This window comes from Magallana gigas, chromosome 6 (genome assembly GCF_963853765.1).
Source record: "Magallana gigas chromosome 6, xbMagGiga1.1, whole genome shotgun sequence".
Lineage (NCBI taxonomy): Eukaryota > Metazoa > Mollusca > Bivalvia > Ostreida > Ostreidae > Magallana > Magallana gigas.
Genome location: NC_088858.1, coordinates 19,769,598 through 19,790,502, shown reverse-complemented (window position 1 = coordinate 19,790,502; position 20,905 = coordinate 19,769,598). Strand labels below are relative to the sequence as shown.

General features: G+C 34.7%; 1 protein-coding gene across 3 annotated transcripts; it reads right to left on the bottom strand.

The window, feature by feature from the left end:
- Nucleotides 1–778: 778 nt before the first annotated feature.
- LOC105329594 (repulsive guidance molecule B) lies at nucleotides 779–14,970 on the bottom strand. 3 transcript variants are annotated; one of them, XM_011430894.4, is made up of 4 exons: nucleotides 14,812–14,970; nucleotides 8,946–9,091; nucleotides 8,099–8,601; nucleotides 779–3,155 (listed from the first exon to the last, which is right to left on the bottom strand). In XM_011430894.4, exons 1-4 carry the CDS (start codon nucleotides 14,838–14,840, stop codon nucleotides 2,469–2,471), a joined length of 1,365 nt encoding a protein of 454 aa, XP_011429196.3. In that variant the 5' UTR covers nucleotides 14,841–14,970; the 3' UTR covers nucleotides 779–2,468. The 3 variants fall into 3 exon arrangements, with proteins under 3 accessions (XP_011429196.3, XP_011429195.3, XP_065942699.1); XM_011430893.4 differs by lacking the exon at nucleotides 14,812–14,970 and adding an exon at nucleotides 11,893–12,550; XM_066086627.1 differs by lacking the exon at nucleotides 14,812–14,970 and adding an exon at nucleotides 9,218–9,331.
- Nucleotides 14,971–20,905: the final 5,935 nt, after the last annotated feature.

Here is a 20,905-nt window from a genome sequence, read left to right as displayed (position 1 = left end):
TAAAGGCAAGATGAGTTTCATTTTATGGCTTTCGGGGGTAAAAGAAAATCACGTTGGGAATTTTTCAATACGAACAAAAGGTCACATGTGGATCTTTACTTGAGCTAGCCTTATCAACGGACCGAGTTTTATGGGACAAAATTAAAGTGAATTAAAATTTTCTACGACCCTCGCTATTGTCAAGACGTGTTGTGTCTAATTCGGCCCCTGCATGTCACCGTTGTTGTCATGTTTTGAGGGTTGTCCTCTACCTTTAGCGAGCATTATCAACCCCGAGCTCTAGTGTTAAAGCTGCATGAACCGCCGACCCCCTTTTACACGTGGGTATCAATGCATACACATGCAGCATTCTCTTATCAGTTCTCTCACGTCTGAACCATTAATGTAGATGCCTTGATAAGTAACCCATATTACGTATGTACATCAAATCTACAGCGCAATCCCAAAAATCAGAAGAAAAAAAAACCCCAGTGTCACTCCCAGAGTCTTGTATGTTGTTTTTTTATTTCTTCAACTTCAATCTTTCTCTTATAATACAATTTAAAATTTTTTTGTATTTTACCAGAAATCACAAATCAAGAGCAGAGAGGCTTGAGGACAAAGAAGAGCGGAGTGGACATGACTGTCTGCCCCACACCTGCACTACCTGTGTACACACTCAACGTGTCCAGGGCCCTGCTGGGGTCACTGAATGACAAATGGCTTCAGCAATGCTCTGATTAAACCATGCAGCCATATGATAAACAATCAGGAGGGATAAACAACCAAAACATTCCGATAAATTCTTAACAATTTTATTGCTTTTTTGTTGTTCATTTTTTCATATGTTTGAAAGTATTGTAGAGTCTTTCTTCACAGTCTGACTCAGCATTTTTTCCAGTTGGTTTTAGCCCTCGTGGTCATATATGCCTTTGAAAAAAATGAAAATAAAAAGTCTTTTGAGTTTTCCATGACATGAAAAAGTAGAAACCACTTGCCATTTTGATGTAGACTTGAAAATGGTACGTACAAATTATGCAATATTTAGTTTGGGTTAAGTTAGGCAACACCAGCCTTGAAGTTGCAAACAAGTTGGTCGATCTTTATTTAAACAAACAGTTTTTAAAAGCTTTTTAGGTATCTTTTGATAGCCCTGGTCTCCAGAGTTTACACCTAATAACACCAAATCTTTGTGGCTGGTGTTCTTATAAAGCCGAGATATTTTAGAAGAGAAAATCAATATGAGGGGCTTATTTAAACATAACTGACACAAAGACCAAGGGGGCCAAAACACCACTGTGTGTATATGGAATTCAATACTCTGAATTGTCAAGCTATGAAGATTCACATACTGAAAAACTACTGAAAACATTCAATAACAAATAATTAATAAATCCGGTACAATCAGCAGTTGGCGATGAATTGTTATCTTTCTCACACAATCACTGCCACAGTCACTTACTGTACACACATACATGTCGTGCACACACACATACAGACATACACACAAATCACACACATTTCTATCCGTATCACTTCCTCCCATACAATCCATGTCTCATTACAAATGTTCATTAATATTTCACATATATCCAATGAGTTATCATACACCCATCACTTGCTAACATGAGAAAAAAATCTGCACAGAAATCGAACATTTGTTTCCATTTCCACGGAACATTTCTCAACAATCGTGGCTACATATTTCATAAGTCTGGTGGGTTTTGTTCTATCATACAGTATGAAACACAAATACTGTATATTTTTTTGGCCTCAAATCATACAACAAGGGTATCATATATTTCAATAAATTTCAAACAAATGTCTCTAATTCTCATGAAATAGAGGGGGTTTGTATTCTGATAACAAATCAAATATGATGCAATCATATTCAGACCCGGCTTCAAAAAAGTTCATGTCACTTCCCATATATCCCGTTTTCATGGAGGTCTGAGGAAAGAGGAAAAAATCAATTGCTTTGTGCAGCATTACTAATGTGAATGCATTTAGTTCCTGACATCTAAACATAGGAAGGCCTAGATGTTTCTATATTTTTTTTTCAAACTACAAGAGATATAAAGAGAAATTGATTGGATCATTCCCAGTAAAAGAATTTTTTTTTCTCTCCCTCTTGAGCCGCGCTAGGATAATTATGAATCCTTGTACAGTGCAAGTATAATCTCCATCCATTGTAACAATTCTTTGTTGAGTAACAATAAAGCCAAGGCAAGATGTAGCTACCAAAAGGTTAAAAGTCTACACACAATTTACTTCATTGCAAAGTGCCATGATGCACTATAGAGTCGAGTCCAAAAAACTGGAAAAAATTAATACTTGCCAAGTTTCTAAAAATGACTAATTTGACTTGTTTGATCATCCGAATGAAAGTTTACTCCACATATTACGGGGTAATACTGGTATAGATACATGTGTACATATTGGAAGTGACATAGACATTGCTTCACCGGAGTCTGAATATGTTACCTTTGTTATGAGTTCCTCTGATCAAATAAAAAACACAAGAGAACTGCTAAAGCACAAGTCCAAGGAATAAAGTTACTTTTTAATCTGCAACCACTAGACGGATGGATTTCTTCGTAGTTCAAATATGTTCTATTTTCCTGAGTTTTTACAATGTCTGGCGATAGTTCTGTTAAATCCTCCAATAACTGATGTGCTGCAATGGTGAAATTCTCGTCCCCAGTGGTCATGAGATCAAACACACACGAATCGAAATAAAAATCCACAACTTGCGACTGCCGACACAACTCGCTCGCTCGTTCACTGGTCATTGCAATATCGCCCTGATTCAGGTCCATAATTTTTCGCTTCTCGGCCAGATATTTTTTATAATTAATTTGCTCCTGTTCGGGGCATCCTTGCACACATAATTGCTGAGTATCATCGCCTAGTGACTGTTCCACAATTTCTTGCGGCATTTTTATGGCAAATGTGAAATAGCGTCCAATCTGTCGCACCCGTATGGTAGTATCAATGAACCGTAAATAAATTTCTACATGCTTCCCAGGTTCCATCACTTGTATGGCCACGCTTTTGTCTGGTCCGACATCGGAGCGGCCATTTTCGAACGTTCCTGGTAAGTAGTTAGTCCTAGCTCTATACGTCACAAAGTCATGTGAAGCACAGTCTTCATTCTTCTTTATCACAACAGTCAACTGAAGAAAAAATTTTAGAGAAATGATAAGAAAATTTTGTTTTAACTAATACATGTATGTATAATATACATGATGAACCCATTTCAAATGTGACTATGCGTACAATTTGTGTCTAAGACAAAGGCACTCTAAAAATTACCGGATTGACGGTCTTATAGATTTGATTATGTCTATGTCTGAGACACAATCAAATCTAGAAGACTGACAATCTTATAGATTAGTGAGAGTGCCTCTGTCTTAGACACAAATTGATACTTTGTTAATGGTAAGTGACAAAGGTGAAAAACATCAAACCCTTATTTTTTTCATTTTGATTTAGACTGACTCTCCATTGTGAATCTTCTTATTTAATATATTCATGACAAGCATTGTAATTTTAAAGAGTGCACTTTTCTTTAAAGTACAGAGTTAATGTCTGTAGATGTACACAAATTTCAGTTTTAGCTATTTCCTTGTGTCTTTGTAATATATGTTTTTTTTCTGCGGATTTTCATTGCATTCCTGATCTCGCTAACAAGTCTTCGTCCAAACCTGTCACATTTCCCTCCAGAGAAGTACGCTACATTTCATCTCGACATGCCAGAATTTTACCATGTTCAGTTAAAAGAATCCACCGCCACTCATTTATCTAGCTTTAACCTACTCCACAGCGAGAGAAGTGAAAATTTGGCTTGACAATTTAAAAAGTTAATGGAAGTGTTTCGACCTTGGATAAATGCATTGCTGCACACTGCATTCCAAGGTATCTGCCGATGTGCATTTAATAGGAGACAAAAGTTTGGTCGGTAATCTCACTTAATCAAACCCCGTGTGGACCACCCTAGGTCTCTTTTTAATGTCTATGCAGTTGTGGGTTTATTACCCCCAAGTTTTCTGAATGAACCTGATAAAAACCCAGCTAGTAAGTAGTCCCCTAGCCGTGTGTTGCCTCATCCAGATGTACATATCAACATCAAAACGTGCTAACCAACATTTGAAAAAGATTACTCAATATCTTAAAATGAAACGGATATATTCCACGTGGTACATAAATTACATCTATATGTGCATTATCAAAAAAAGAACGAACTTGAATCATTTCTGCGAAGTAAAAATAAAAACCTGCCTCTGAACCTCAAGATCTCTAATATAAAAGCGATTTCTCCTTTGGAGTCCCCCTCCTAAAGAATTCAAGATAAGCATCAAACACTATCATTACGATCATAACTTTTGATATGCATATTAATTTTCAAATCCCAAAATAAGCTTCTGCATTCAGGGGCTTGTTTACAGAATCACTCAGGTGTACATGATAATTTAGTCCATAAATACCAATCTAAAATAGAGAGAAAAACTGACAAAGACGAAAAACCATCCACCTTGACCATTGGAAGAGAACTGGCCATCTGTCAACATAGACTAAATGACCCACAAAAAACACACAGCCAAATTGACCCCAGCCCCCCTGAAACCTCACTGAGAAAAAAATCTTCTCCATGGTTGAGAAATTCTTGAGATGTAGAATTAGAAATTTGGATGAACATACACATTGGGGGATCAGTACCTGAACTCCATGTTTGTATATATCAATCTGGGGGGCTTAATTGATAATCTGACTGATAGCATGTACATGTGTGTATAGGCATTGTACGTGAACAGTAAAAAATTTGCTTTTTTACACATTTCCTGTGCATAAGCCTGTAAAATTCTACATGATAAAAAATAATGTTAAATACTGGCTTGAGGCATGTTCGAATTACATAACCACATCTATAGTGTAACACATAACGTGCATGCATGTACGAGAACTAGTGAATATTATTGTACAGGGATTTGTTTCCATTTTTTTTTTTTTTTTATGTGCAGGTGTCATAAGACAGTTTATGTACGTCACTTAGTCCTGTTGATTTAAATATCAAGCAAATAAACCCAGGCCAAACTTTAAAACCTCCATACATAAATCTACATTTAATCTCGCATGGCCACAGCTCCAGAATAATATTTTCATAAAGGTTCTCGTTTTGACTTGGCCGGGACTTTATACTTCACAACAACAAGGTATAGGCCAAAAAATGCTGCGACTTTTCTGAACACAGAGCCAATCTCCACCAACTAGTACCAGATTCCAGTACTCACACTGCATATATATTTTTATTAATATGCTAAGTAAATGGGCCATAAATTTGTTCATATTTGACACAGAGTTAATGAAGAGGCCAGGTGCTCAGAAAATAAATCAACACGATTAACTTTGTTTGCGAGTATTTTAAAACATTGCGAGGTTCACTGGTTTGGAATAAAGTACAAAAGGCAGGCAGGAGAATAAACCTGAACTGGTATTTTAGTGCGACCACGTTTTTCCCCCCCTTTTTTTATTTTTAAAAGCCATCACAATGTGCATTCTTTCTGTGCCCTTTTTTTTATTTTTTAGATGGAAATGAAAGTCTTTAGAAGTAGAAATTAAACTTGCATGAAACGTTAATTTATGTGAATATCACGAGCCCGGGTCTTGATCACTTTCCCCTACTGCTCTGTGGCAGGCTTCACTTCTTACTGCTCGAGCTGGCCTACATACATAATAATTTGTTCAGGCTAACATTTTACAGACATTCTTCATTATCAAGAGGAACAGTTTCACAGCAGTAAACGTATTGTTAGAGCTTTAATGGCCCAGGAATTCTGAACAAACATTTGTAAAAGTAAACAGCACCTTATGTCTACAGTCCATGTGTCTGAAATTACATGTATCTTGCTTCCCAGGCCATAGATGGACCCTAAATGTTTTAAGCTCATGAGTATTAATGTTTTTTAACATTTACTCCACATTTTTATAATATCATTTTAAATCTGTGGAGAATTAATTAGCTTACATGTGTATGTATAAACACCTGATGGCTACCTATCAATCTGTCGTTCTCCTAGCAACATTTATAAACATTTCATTAAAAAAACAAACTAGAACTTGTTGTACTGACCTTAAAAGTCATATACATTTCTTGTACTAATCAATGCTAACCTAAATCCTGATCAACCCCAAAAGAAAATCATCTAATAATATATATAGTTCAATGGAATGATGGCCATAAAATGTAGCAGTACAAATGTATTCCGTGAAACTGATGCGTAATTGGAATGGTGTTGTATAATGCTCGTGGAGATGGAGTGTTCCACCACGTTTTGTGCACACATTGCGATTCTACGACTGATATACATGTATGTTGACATTTACTAACAGAGAAAAGTGCTGCCTGTCTGTGAAATGTGCAAGGTAGCCATATTCAGCTACAAAATGGATTCATTATGTATGGCCGCTTTGATCTCAGTGTTGAACAGAGAAATTCTATGTACACAGTACAGCATGTGTGTGATGAAAGACTTCTCCACTTATTCCTCAGGTTTTTTTTTTTTTTAGATAATACGGTCACATAAAATGCAGTTAAGAAATGAATGTTAAACTATACCTGCCCCTGAATATAAATTATTAAGTTATAAACATATATATGTGCAGCCATTGTTGGTACAATATATGTAACAGAGTTGCTATACCATTAAAAACTATCTACATTCACTATAGGATGTATCAACACAAGGAAGATCTGAAAATTCTACCTAATTTGGAAACAATTACCAGTATAGCACGAATATCACCATGCACAGGTGTTCATATTCATCTACTTTATCTAAACAGCCCATTTAACACAGCCAACCTGCATTAATTACAGAATCTAACCTCTTAGTCTTAGAATATAATTATGGACTGTTTTATATGAATTTTTTTTTTTGGTAAGTTAGGATTTTCTGTATATTAACAACAAATAAATCTTTCTTTCCTTTTTTTTTGTCTATATACCAGTATATAGAAAAAAAAATTAACTGAGGGAAACAAACAAAGTAGCAAGCACCTGTTTTGATAAGTTTAATTTAAATCTAGATAAGAAAATGCATATAGGCACATAAAACAAACCTGATATATTCCAGAGTGCTTTTGTAATAGTCTATTAATCATGCTTGTCTTGAATTTGAATGCCAGATAAAAAAAAATCTAATTAACCAATATAACACGAGATCTATACAGGGGGCTGTGTATATGCAATTATTGTTTACACGAAGAAAACACCATCGCTTTGTTTATAGGAGCCTCTGTTTGATTTGTATATATGCTGCAATGGGTAAAGGGATGCATCGCCAGTTTTAAATTGTTTTTTGTAGGTTGAACACATGAGAGAGTTTGAGTGATTAAATGCACAACTTTCATTTATTGTGACCCCTGTTCTCTCACTCTTTCAGGGAAATAGACACTGCTTTCACCTCTGGGTTATCAATTACTTAGGGTGGAGTTGAAATTATCTTGCTAAATTACATATTATACATGTACTTTATTGAAAATACTGTTCCAATGCCAGTCAACAATTCAGAACTACTTAATTTGTATGAATATATTGCTGTACATGAAAGTCTTTATCAGTTTCTGACAACTTCTAGAAACAACTGCAAAACTCATTACCTAGCACTTTAAAACTTATTGAATCTGGAAATGGAAGATATAACAATTTTGAAGGTATTTCCATTCTGTGCTGGCAATCCCAGAAGTCACAGGGATAATGTAAAGATATACGGCTGAATTATTTAACTGCACTTAAATCAACTTGCTGACGCTACCGTTATCATTTCTTTGAGGAGAACAAAAACTTCACACAGGATAAACGATTTCGAGAAACCTAAAAAATATTTTCTTCGGTATTCTTACATTATATGTGTTTGGTTTCTGCTGTCTCAGTTTTTTGTGGTTTTTTCCTTTTCTCTTCATTTCTAATTGATTACCAATCTTAAATGGGGTTGTCAATCAAACTTGTCCCACTTTCATGTACAAATAATCATATTCGTAACATATGAATAAAAAGAAGGGACGTCCAAATCCATATGACATTTTCAATAATCAAATTAATATTATCATTAATAATTACCTTGCTTGTGGCAGTGGCTGCACCGTGGTCTTTTACTGGGTTATTTGTGACCATAATCATAATGTACTTGTTCTGTACTAGTGACCAAGCACCCTCCACTTTGCATGTTTGAAATTCGTCCTTAAACGTTCGTAAATGTGGATCACCGAACAGTCCACAATGCTGGTACTTGATCGGAGTTTTATCGTATTTACTTCGAAAAGTACAAATCAAATTGTTTGGCCGTATAATTATACCTTTGTCCATTACTGCACTCGCGTTAAAAACATCTCCACCTTCGTAACATTTGTCATTTTTCATTTTGTGGATTATTCCACGTTTGGTCATCTGATATTGCAAGTTGGTGCGGCAGTTTAGCTCCTCCGCTATAAGACAAAATAAGTGAGTGCGGTGTGCTACACATGCAGGAATTTCTCCATTAGGTGGTTTGATCAAGCCATTGTCCGCTGCACTTGCAGCCGTTCTCCAACGATCATAACACAATTGCATGCCACAGGCATTACCTAAAAGAAAATAAGGAATGTGGGTATTTCAATGAAACTTTTATTCATTGTTCATGAACAGATGAATTTCATGTCTCTAACTTGAAAAAAAGTTATGCATAATTACACTGACTCAAAAGTATTCACCAACAAAAATTACAATATAGATCTGTTTCACATTAAAAATCAAATTCATTATTTGAACATTTAGCCTAATATTGAATCGCATAATAAACATTAAACTATTTAACTCGAGTAATTTAACGTACAACTTCTTTAATGTTAAACACTCCTATCCGAGAAAAATATAGGTCCCGTATGGGAATGCATAAATAACAAATAAAACTCAACTAAACGTAACTTACTTGTGTCGATTAAGTACACCAGAATAAAAATAACCACCAAGCTCAGGATAGGGGGCATAGGTGGATAAGACAGGGAGGCCATACCCTTCCATTCGTGTACAGAGGGTTCAACTCGGCCAGCCGATGAACGTTCACTCCGATACTCTCTGTGAAACAAGAAACTCCATTTCAGTTCGACGCAATTTTCACATGATAAAAATCCTACGTCAACTTATTGTATATACATATTCCATTAATAAAATAATATTTCCTTCATAATTGAATTCACACACGTGTTAATTTCTCACTAATTTGTGGCACATTCTTCAACTTGACTAGGCTGTAAGATCCCCAGTATTGATATGCGAGCGAATTATTCCGCCGAAAATGGGTCAGGAGGCGGGGCGTTAATAGGGTCTGTCAATCACGTTAAACTTTTTATGCGAGTGGTGCAATTCCATTGGTTCAAATTGTGTTGCTTATGAATAAACTTTTACCGTTCAGAAAATAAACAAAAAGTTGCTATATTTCACACGTACATATACATGGAGAACTTTGATTTTTCAGAATCAATCTATACCTCTGTTAAAATTTGGTATCATTATATTAATAGATGTCCATCTATAACTTTTAAAATTATCTAAATTATAAAAAATTTCACCTGAATTTTTTGCATTTAAAGAAAAAAATATCCGGAATCTAAATTCACCCTAAAAAGATGATTGTAGCATGAATTCATTTTAACCGTTAGCTTTGGATAACATTGTATATCGTTCAAAAAAGTATGTTGTATTCAGAAACTTATTCGGCCGTGTGTGTGTTAGAAGGGAAATAACTCCTATATTAACAATCAAAGACTTACCAAAAACTTTCTTATTCGCCTACAAAATGCCCTTCTACCCACAGAATCTCAAATTAACTGTAAATTTTCAACTGATCACGAAAATTCAGTTAAGATCATGCTAGTCTAATTGACTCACACTGAGACAATAATTAGCAATTATCCTCTTTAATAGTGATTGAGATGTAATTAAGTACACAGTGATCCCAGCCATGAATGCAATACAGAAAGAAAATGTCAGAAATGACAGTTACGGTGAGTGACATATCACAAGCGGACCTTGAATTTAAATTTGATTTTAAAAAAATGAGGGAAAAACTCACTCTGTTTTTTTGCGCAGCAACTTTTTTTTTTGGTGTAACGAAAAATAAAAGAGCTATATAAAAATCTTTTTGGAATGGCTTTACAAAATTAAAAAAAAATGTATATATATGTATATGTCATATTGAAACTTAAATATTTTTTTTACGTTCCAACTTTGCATTTATTGAATTCTGTGATGTGAATAATTTCTGTTCTGCGTGATACATTCACTCAACAACTTCCCTGGTTATCAGTGCAGTCAACGAGGCTTTGACGAACACTCAATAGTGAATACAGAGGAAACTATAAACTGATGGAGCTGACATAAGATATTTATTTCCTAAATTCCAAACACTTAGAGAGAGAGAGAGAGAGAGAGAGAGAGAGAGAGAGAGAGAGAGAGAGAGAGAGAGAGAGAGAGTATTGTAACAGGGGTTTTTTTTTTTAGCTTTGATTCTTCCCCTTGACATAAAACACCCCCCAGAGATCGAGGTAAAATGGCTTTTGCTATATTATAACACAATAATATTTTCTGAAGCATCAAGATGTTCTGGATATATATCTCCCTGATTCATATCATCAAAGATGGGCCATAAATGTGTTTATAACTTTTCATTTGAGTTATCACGCATTTAGGAATGTAGTGAAGCCGTTATACAAGTTGCAAATGTTTCGTTCAACACGCCTAAAATGTAAGGTTCTTTTGAAACATCTGTTGAACACTTTAGCATGCTAATGATGCTTTCAAAGAGGCTCGGATTCCACCAAGCAACGCTCTTCCGAAACTTGCAGAATTCTTTACCAGACATGCCGAAAGGCTCTTCGACAAAAAATGGCCAAAAGATATCTATGCCTCTTTTTTTTCTTTTTTTTTTTTGGTATCGAGATCAAACTAACGAGTAAAAACTAATTGGAAGTCTGTACTTCACCATCTCGAGCTATACAGATGTATATGATGAATATCACTCCCTAACAGCGTTTTCGATACATACATGTATGTTCTGTTATGTTCGCTGAATATTGAATTATGGTTGATTAACTCCTACGTGGAATGATTTGATAGATTGGCACTCTCTTATTTGTTACATAATTTGGGTTTTTTTTTGTGTTTTTTTTTGTACATACGACATCCGCGGTAACGTTTCCCATGGAATCTGCGCAGGACATAAACTGGTTAGGATCTTATAAAAATCGAACCAAACTTGATAAATACTGGTAATGTGATCCTTCATGAGGTACCCCCTTTTCCGAAATAATTACATTTTTCTCTATACTGCCTGAAATGTTTTCAAATGGCGGATTATGACCACGTGTTTCTTGTCAGACCGATCCGAATATGTAACACGGTAATCCTTTTTCTAAATACGGGTGAAGAGGCTAGCTTCTATTCAACAAAAATTCAAAAATTTTAAGCTGCTATTTCTTCGGTTTCTTCCGCACTAGTGGTCAGGGAGAAAGGCCAGTATAAATCCGCTTGAACCAATCTCTATCAAATATTACTCCGAGTTGAAAAATAACTTGGGCATACAGTTCAGTTTAAAGGCGAGTGTGGATTATACTTCTTACAAATGCAAGGGGCTTACAGTAATTCTTCACACCTTTAGCGATAACACCCACAGTAAAGTGAAAACATTAACAACACACTCAAGTCTTTATCAGCCCTTCGTGTATATACTAAATCTTTGACTGCAATCTGGTATAATTATAGGGAGAAAATAAATTACATCTGAAACAAAGAATAGAAAAAAAAGGAGAGAGAACAAGTTTAGTGTGTATTTAAGGGGTAGAAATATTTTTTAAAATTAAAAAAGGGAAACCGCCTACCTGGATTTTGCTCTCTGTTTCAGAATGACAAACATATGTTAAACTTCACCATCAAATTGCTCCTTGGAACAAACCAGTCAAACATTTTATTTCTCACAAATTATATTTTTTTCCCTCTCTCCAGAATGATTCACCGAAATTCACACATCTGAAAGTTTCAGCTGTTCGATGGGGTTTCCTCACTATATATCTCTGATGTTTGGGAGGAAAAGTCAGAAGCAATTGACACCTCCAAACATGCTACAAAACTAAAAGATGTTTTGATGGCCCCACGGCAAGCTTCCCTTCTTTCCTGTCGAATTTCTCACTATTTGCAACGGTCATAATATAGTTATAATTTGCCCAGCAGGTGCGTGGAATTAAATATATAACTTCACCACATAATTTATAATGCGACCTTTGTGTTCAATTCGGCTTATACTTGAAGTGCTATAGAAAGAGAAAACATATTCAAAAGGGACCACGTGCAAACAACCTCCCCGTGCTTCACTGAAACCCCCTCTCCTCTACTCGGACTCACTAATATTATTGGTACAAAGGGGGGAATGAAAAAAGGAAAATTCTGTCACATGAAGGCGTGAATACTCCTTTCAGAAAGGATATTGTCAAGGCACAAATAATTTCCAGATCAAATACATAAATTTGCCAACAATACTCGGGTGGTTATAAGTGGCGATATAAATGGAAATATTCCGTGCCGTATCAGAGACTAGCGGCTCACACCTATTTGTTTGCTCTGTGATTCACAAGATCTCGACAATGTTACCATTTTATTTGCCAAGGTAGTGAAAGTAGAGGTATTTGGATTCGGGATTATAAAGAAACACTCAGAAAAAATACCTCTTACATTTTCTATATCAAGAGGAACTGATAAATGATAGTCAAATAGTAACCAAAAAACCGTGTTAAATTATGTACATGTTGTCAATGATCTACGTACCAAGAGACAGAGTTGCGAGCAAAAGTGTACCAAAAGTACAGAGGAAAATAGGAAAAAAGTGTACCAAAAGTACAGAGGAAAATAGACAAAAAAGTGTACCAAAAGTACAGAGGGAAATGGAAATGTGCACAAATGTGTTCAAAGTTAAACAATTTACTGTATTTCGAATAAATTCCATCATGAGAGAGAGAGAGAGAGAGAGAGAGAGAGAGAGAGAGAGAGAGATCCGTTTACATAAACTGATATTGAACGATGATTTTTCAACAAAAAGTTTGAAATAGAAAACCACCCTGATTTTTAAAAAATGTACCAACAGCCAACAGTAATTAGCAAAATAAATTCTGAAAGTTAGTTTAAAATATTGCCATACGATTTCCTGGCGTGGGGTTATATTAAAACTAGAATCTATTCCTACGTATAGTCTAAATGTACATTGTTCCTTCAAGTTTAATTGAAATGTGATATTACAATAATGCTTATCCATAAAAAGAAAAAAACATCGCAAGTAATGTGACAAGTTTCTCAAATTCGACATCTTAATCTCCCCAAACCTGTTCAGAGGTAATGGACCATGATTTTAAGTTGAAAATAAGTGGATAAGAATTCAAGGTAAATGAAAATAGCACAGTATAGGACGAGGATTGGCATAGGCAACACATATCGAGTGTGTACATTTAATGAAAAAATAATAGAAAAACACATCGTCTTGTCCAGCCCTCCATTGTAAAATAGCGACGGACCGGCGTTGACGGTTTGAGGCCGGGAATCTTATTTCTTCTTTGGCGCGCCAGAAATGGTAAAAAATATTGAGAATCTGTAAAGATGTGTCTAACACTTTGATGTACTGAATACATGGACTCGTGATGTATAGCATACAACCAGAATCTAAAATTGTCTATCGATGATTTATAGGAGAGAGAGAGAGAGAGAGAGAGAGAGAGAGAGAGAGAGAGAGAGAGAGAGAGAGAGAGATGGTGATGATTTGGACATCTGCAAGAAATGAAACCGAAAACAAAAGCATTCAGCTATTTAACTACATACCTTTATATAAGGACAGCTAACGTTAATTTAATTCTAATTAATTCAAAAAAAACTGTAAATAATAGTGTACTTCTTTTCTTTTGTTTTTTTTTAAGACAATGGATAAACTGTCCTTGATAATAAAACACTTCTGTTAGATCATAAAACATGGATTTTAAAATTATACCAAAAAAACTATCAAAATAATACAGGTTAATTCTCATGAAAACGAAAATGTCAAGAAAGTAAGTGAAGAAATAAATATCCTTGTGATAAGAACAGCACATGCTGTCAGTATGATGATCTCGACACATGGAATTAGGTCTAAATTAGCTGATGATTTGTAGCTCTACAAGAAAGTTCAGTCTGGTTGACATGTCAATGGCATTGCAACCCGAATTTTCCCGTGGAGATATAGATCTGCAGCTATACATACAGAATGGAGGACAGTCTTGAATCGAAATAAATCTGTTATTATTAGATGTAATACAAAACTTCGATTGCATTAGAGGTAAAGGAATGTATTAGTTACAAAGATAAGGCAAAAAGGAAAAATTATGAGAGAGAGAGAGAGTCGAGGCTACGTGTATTTTGGTATTAATTTTGATTGAACAATTAACAACTTGTTACATTTGGTTGACTCTTTATGTGAAAGAAGAGATTACAAACAGTGCACGATGTAACATGAACAAACAAAATAGTGAAAACAGACCCTTACATTTCATGAAAAAAAACCTCGCATCATCTTTATACACAATATTCAGCTTGTTGTAATGTTTAAATAGCATTGCTATATAGTTACAAAATAAAGTATTGACTGTTCAGAAAATAATAATAACCAACACTTCATATACATATTGATTGCCCTGTATAACAGAGGAGTTGTTACATTTACAGATGTATCATTATCACATTGCGTGCTGTTCTTGCCAGAGCAAATTAAAAGATACTTTGCTTACCTGCTATTCAAGATATGATCACGTGACATCCTTTAAACATAATCTTGCGGGCAAAGAGATGCTATATGTTCATCGATGTCCTTTCTTTATAAGTTAGTTGCACGGCATTTTCTCGTATGATATATATATATATATATATATATAAAATTTTTAAAGTCTGAAGCAAATTCCACGGGAGGTTTTGTTCACAACTTTCATCCGTTGAGGCATTTGAATCTGAATTTAATTTCACCCAGGTGCATAGTTTTTTTTCTTCTCTTTGCTTGGTCTACGCGCCTAGATGTATCGACTTCTATTTTCTTCCACAAAAGTACTATTTTTTTTTTTTTTTGCACAAAGCAGCCAGACTGTGATTAAATGCTGGACAAAGATATCAGGCGCGTTATAATATAGTAATCTACGGATAGTCTTATTTCAAATAAAGAATGGGGAATGGCACGCTGTCACGCAAGTGTTCCTGCATCAAGATGGCCAAAATGAAAAATTACGAACCAAGCAAGGTAATGCAATCCGCCAGTATCCCCTGTTTATTTTGCTTGAACTAGAAATAAAAGCCGGGAGCCTGTCATCATTTGGATTATATGATACCACTATTGAAGCCCGGATGAATAACTACATCTTAATTAATGCGCGCTGGATTTGTTTATGACTTGATATTTTTTCCCCTCTTCTCTTCGACGAAGAAAGCATAGTTTTTTCTTGTAACGTTATACTGCTGGTGTTGCCTTGACTTAGGAGAATATTTGATCGGTAAATTATACCCGAAAGGGAATACATGTATTGCTATAGGGGTCCGTGAAAAACGTCTATTTGGAACACAGTCAAAGAAACAGAGCATTATTCCTTCAATGCTTTTGGTTGGTTGGATGCTTGGTTGATATTGTTTTGCAGAACCGGTTCTGACCAAATGTTTAAAAGTTACAATTCGGTAGAATGGTCGAATATAAGAAATACTATTTTCAACACTGTTAAAGAATAAAGATTAAGTAATTCAGCGTAGAATTATAAGTATATGTATGTGCTCTAGACAAGAACACCTTACCAAATACTGTAAACGCAGATAAATTAAGTTTCGTTTATTTCGTGAAAAGTCATAATTAATTTATGATTAGCGTGGACAATGGGACAATATAAAGAAAATTAAAATTTAAACCAAATAAAACAATTTTGTATCACATAATATTTTCTTTTTAGGCCAAATTGCAACGCTAAAAATATTCATTTATCAAAAATATTTCCTTGGCCCAACTGGATCTTAGTCTCTTTCATTTCTTCAGTCGGGCAAAATATCCTTATTTCTTTTCGGATTATTGAAGATATGTTGATCGACCAAATTTTAGAACTGTAATAGACTTACTCTACATATCTATAGTGGGTACCTGTAACAATATCGAAACGTTGAGGGATCCTGGTTACGGCACCAAATTATTTTTTCTAATAATCGTGTATTCCTTCAGCCTCCCAATGCACTTTTCGAAAAATCATTAATTTGCATTGTGTTGTATTTTATATATCATAAATGTTATATTGGAAACATTGCCTTTTGTTTATAAATGATCAAGTTTTGGATTCCCCCGTTATGCAGAATTAATAAACTTTTATTCACATTTTTGGTCAACATTCATCTTAAACCGTATCCCTATGTTATATGAACTCAGTAACGCTAACTTTTCCTTTTTTTCCTTTTTCCTTTCTCTCTTTTCAATTAGCCAATCAGACATATGAATGAATGATCGTAAATGTTGATCGTAAACTTGTCTTAAAATGACAACCAATGTTTTCAGAGAAAATCAGGATAAACATAAAATTTGAGAATAAAAGCATTGCTGGTGTAGAGAAACAATTTTCCTCTGGCTAATTCTAGTAAAGTAATATCAATGCATTAGAATCTCAGTAGATTAGCTGTATAGAATAAAACTGCATTATGGGGACAAAACAAAAGCCATCACATGCAAGTGGAAGTGACAGAAGCAGACAGATTTTCGCTAATTTTGTTTTATGTTCTGAGAAGTGTTCAATACAAGGCGGTGACAAAAGCGCGTAAAACAGATATTCACTCCAATCACTTCTATCTCTTGTCATACACACACGCAATTAAAATACGCAAAGAAAGGGGAGATAAATCATAATCATAGAGGCCAAGAAATAATCTGTATTCTTGTATTATAGAGTAATAGGAGAATTAACAGAAAATGGTTATGTAATCCAGTGTGATTAATTCCTAACGCTAAAAGATGTCTAAATTGCATAACCCTGATATAATCTGCAGAGGATATAAAAAACGCGCGAAAACGGGGGTTTATCGTTCTGCTCGGCCTAATTGTGCGTCATAAATATCAATTCTTTATTCAGACGATATTATTTCAATTCCAGATGGTGTGAAGACGATGCCAAGAAGTGGCTGTAACAAAAATTATGCAGATACAGTGAATAAAAGACTTCTGTTGTATTTCAAAGCTTGCTCTTTGCATGGAAACAAATATTACTCATAAGAAAGTAAGAATCCTATTTTGCAAATGAGAAAAGTTTCTATACGTGCCCATATCATAACCAAATACTTTTTTTTTTGCCCTTTAACGAATACTCGATAATTATTTGTTTTCATAATTAATATTCTTATGGAAACACATCACATTTCATACATGTCGTGTTTAAAATATTAACATTCATTCCTCTTTTGTCGGTGAATTTAAAATAAAGAAACGCGAGAGAGAGAGAGAGAGAGAGAGAGAGAGAGAGAGAGACTAAAAATCAAATTGTTAGAGCAATAGTAGACAAAATGGTAATCACAAGCAGTAATTAACCAAGGAAATCTCAAACATGTACTTTCACTGAAAAAATATATTGATATATTCTTATATACATGTAGAAATCAGTTCCACCGATCGACGCCATTGTCGAATGACTCTTTTGGCTGTTACATTCTGACGTGTATCATTTTCTCTCTGATTCTGGGAGAAATGTATGGTTTTGTTTATTTTATTTTCCAGTAAAAAAAAAACTTCTTGAGATCAACTGTGGTGGAAACGATTTCCTCGAAGATTTCCACTTTTTTATTGCGGAAATGAGATACAGAGCGTATCGGAGAATCTGCAGCTGCAAATTTAACAGATTTAATGTCCAAATAAAAATAGCTTTCAAGTGTCAAACATAGGGAGGAATAGAAAGGTTTTTGTTTTGCATTCAAATGACTCTTCGAGGCATGGTGCTTCAAGGCCGACTTTGACAGAATTGCGATGCAAGAGGTGTTAGGGTATCAAAGATTCAACCAAAAAATACAATTTTTTACGTTTAGCACAAACACGTGTGTGTATTTTCTTCTGATGACGCCGAGTCTTCCCAGAAAACAATGCAGACCAAGATTTCTTACACTTTCAGAATATTTCTGACAGAACCGTACTCATTCACGTTGACTTTCATTGATATGGTGTCAAAACAAATACTTTCGCTCTCCTCTGAATTCCCCCTGCCTCATTTCGATGTTTACGAGATATCGCAAACACCATAAAACGTCGCCCTGCTATCTACCGCGTCCATTCCATCTCCATCTTCCTAAAAAATGATAGTTGCAAGTGCACATCTGTGTTTGCTATTCCTTAAAATATTGTTTTTCTAAATAACAATCATTGACATTTTTCAAGAGCCCCCAACAGGTGAGAGTCAGTCAACGCCCAGAATAAGACACAGGTGCTAGACATTTCAGATTTCTTCCCCCCAAAATAACCCGTGTTGCAGGGGTATCGCTCGCCTCCTTTGGGTGCGAGTTAATCACTACTTGCTGTTATTTTTTCTCGCCACGTTTTGAAATTTGAGCTCCGAAACTTATGTTTAGTGCATCAATGGGCCACCAGCGTTGTTGGTTTTCGGTCCAAGACTGACGGACAAAACGCAAGAAAAATCCTTTCTATAAAACTTGGTCATATTTGATTTTTTTGTCGTTGTTTATTTATTCAAATTAACAAGATGTTCAAGCGCTATGAAGTTGAGGGTTTTTTGGGTTTTTTTTACACAAATTGTGTGCCAAATACGAGATCTGTTTTCTCTTAGATTGCAAACTTTTGCACGATTTTTGAGATCTTGGAGTGAATTTGAAAAGCTACACCTGCTGAATTTAGTGGGTTTAATTAGAATACTTCTGTCTGTTGAAAGTGCTTCTTATCAAAATAAATGTCAGCCTGCTCTAGATTAAAACAATGCCAGAAAATTTCAATCCTTTCTTAGAACAGTAAAAATATACATACCGAAACAATAAACAACGAGAGAGAGAGAGAGAGAGAGAGAGAGAGAGAGAGAGAGAGAGAGAGAGAGAGAGAGCACAAAGAAAGACAACTCTATCTCAGTGGATATGAAAAGCACAAAATATAAAGAAGGGGTTTCGTGCATTATCCAAAAAATAATTATGCTTGATGAGACATTACATCACACCAAAACAGACAGGTCCTGACATTTAATCCCTCACCGACGATTAAGGCATTAACCTGGCCACCAAAGGTGTCAATAAAAAGGTGATCAAACATGCATTATTGAGGCGCTTATTTGCAATAATCAGGACCCACACGCCCCTACAGAGCGCACTTTTGTCATTATAAGGTTACTGATAGTCCAAGGAACCTTCACTTCAAAGATGGGGAATAAATTACAGATTAGTTTTGAATCAAAATCGAAATATTTGAAGAAATTGATATCAAGGTTTAAACGATACATTTTACTATTAAAATACTTGTAGTTTTTAATTAGGGTTTTTATTTCTTCAATAGAACTTAAATGCTGTGATTGAGATATATTTACGTCTCTCTGGGCATATTATTTACATTGCACTGACATCTTTCACAGAGTTAGCATTTGGGTTGTTTTGTTTGATAAGAATATAAAGGATTTTGTTACTTTTCCTACCATTGGCCTGCTTGCATACAGTACTCCGATGTTGTGTATAATAAGACCAACGGGCTGGGTGTACCATACTTTGAAAGTATAAATGACAATGATAGAGTGTAAACATGTTTACACAATGAATTTGTACACAGGTCACCATAACATGAATCACTTACTTACTTACTTTTATACTCTCTTCCGTCGCTTTTTAATATCAAGTTCAAGTTCAGTTTATTCACTCAAACCAAATATATTGGTACAAGAGAAACAAATATACAGAATAAACACAGATTCAAATCGTCGAAGAACATATATACATATATACAGTCATGCAGGGAAAAAAGTAGTAAAAATGGACTTGTATAACAAAAGTCATATTTGTATAATTTTCACTTTGATATATATAAAAGAATTAGCTCGATCAGGAAAACAGCAAAGGAAAAAGACAGCATCGAAAATATTTGAAATAAAAACACATATTTTTCTCAGAGATTTACAGTGAGACGATATGTTGATGTACGTTTTATTTTGTTTTACAGGTTAACTAATTCTTCAAGCGGAGACTAAGTAAAAGAAGATGGGGGAATAAGATGGCGCAACTGCCGATTTAGTTTAGTCGTAAAATACAATTTCAGATTTAGCATTTTTCAAATAAATTAATTTACATGTTATAATACAAGTTTACAAAAGGGTTATTTCTAACTATATTCAGTTTGAAATATTTAAAAAAAAAAAGATAAAAAAAAGAATAAACACTTAAGTCTTGGTGGTATCGAACCCACAACCTAAAAACCCAAGTTCTATAGAGTTTCCTAATGTCTGGTGCTCTAACCACTGAGCCATTTCATTCACAACAAAGAGCGTTGTTTACAATCGTTGGGCTACAAAATGACATTTTTAAAGTATAGTGGGTCATCTCTCCACATTTTTGTTGATTAAAATCGGTTCAAATTTCATTAAACCGCATTTAGACTATGACAAAAATATGGAGCTCAGACCCACTCTATAAAAGAAAAGGCATTGAAGTTATAAAAATGACACTATTTGGAGGTTTTGACACGCATACGCCAGTTTAAATCAACCTATTGCAAGTATTAAAGTATTTAAGGGTTACAAACCGATGTTACGTTTAATATACATTGTTTTTAATCATTTTTTTTTTTTTAAAAGTATCAAATTTAATGATATTTTAATTTTGCAGTATCTAATCATTCCTCATATG

Excerpts from the sequence above, each read along its gene's own strand:
- LOC105329594 (XM_011430893.4), bottom strand. The coding sequence starts at position 11,927 with ATGTTTGTCATTCTGAAACAGAGAGCAAAATCCAG. Across the intron at positions 9,092-11,892 it reads AAACAGAGAGCAAAATCCAG|AGAGTATCGGAGTGAACGTT; the intron begins GTAGGCGGTTTC and ends CTTGTTTCACAG. Across the intron at positions 3,156-8,098 it reads CAGCCACTGCCACAAGCAAG|TTGACTGTTGTGATAAAGAA; the intron begins GTAATTATTAAT and ends TTTTTTCTTCAG.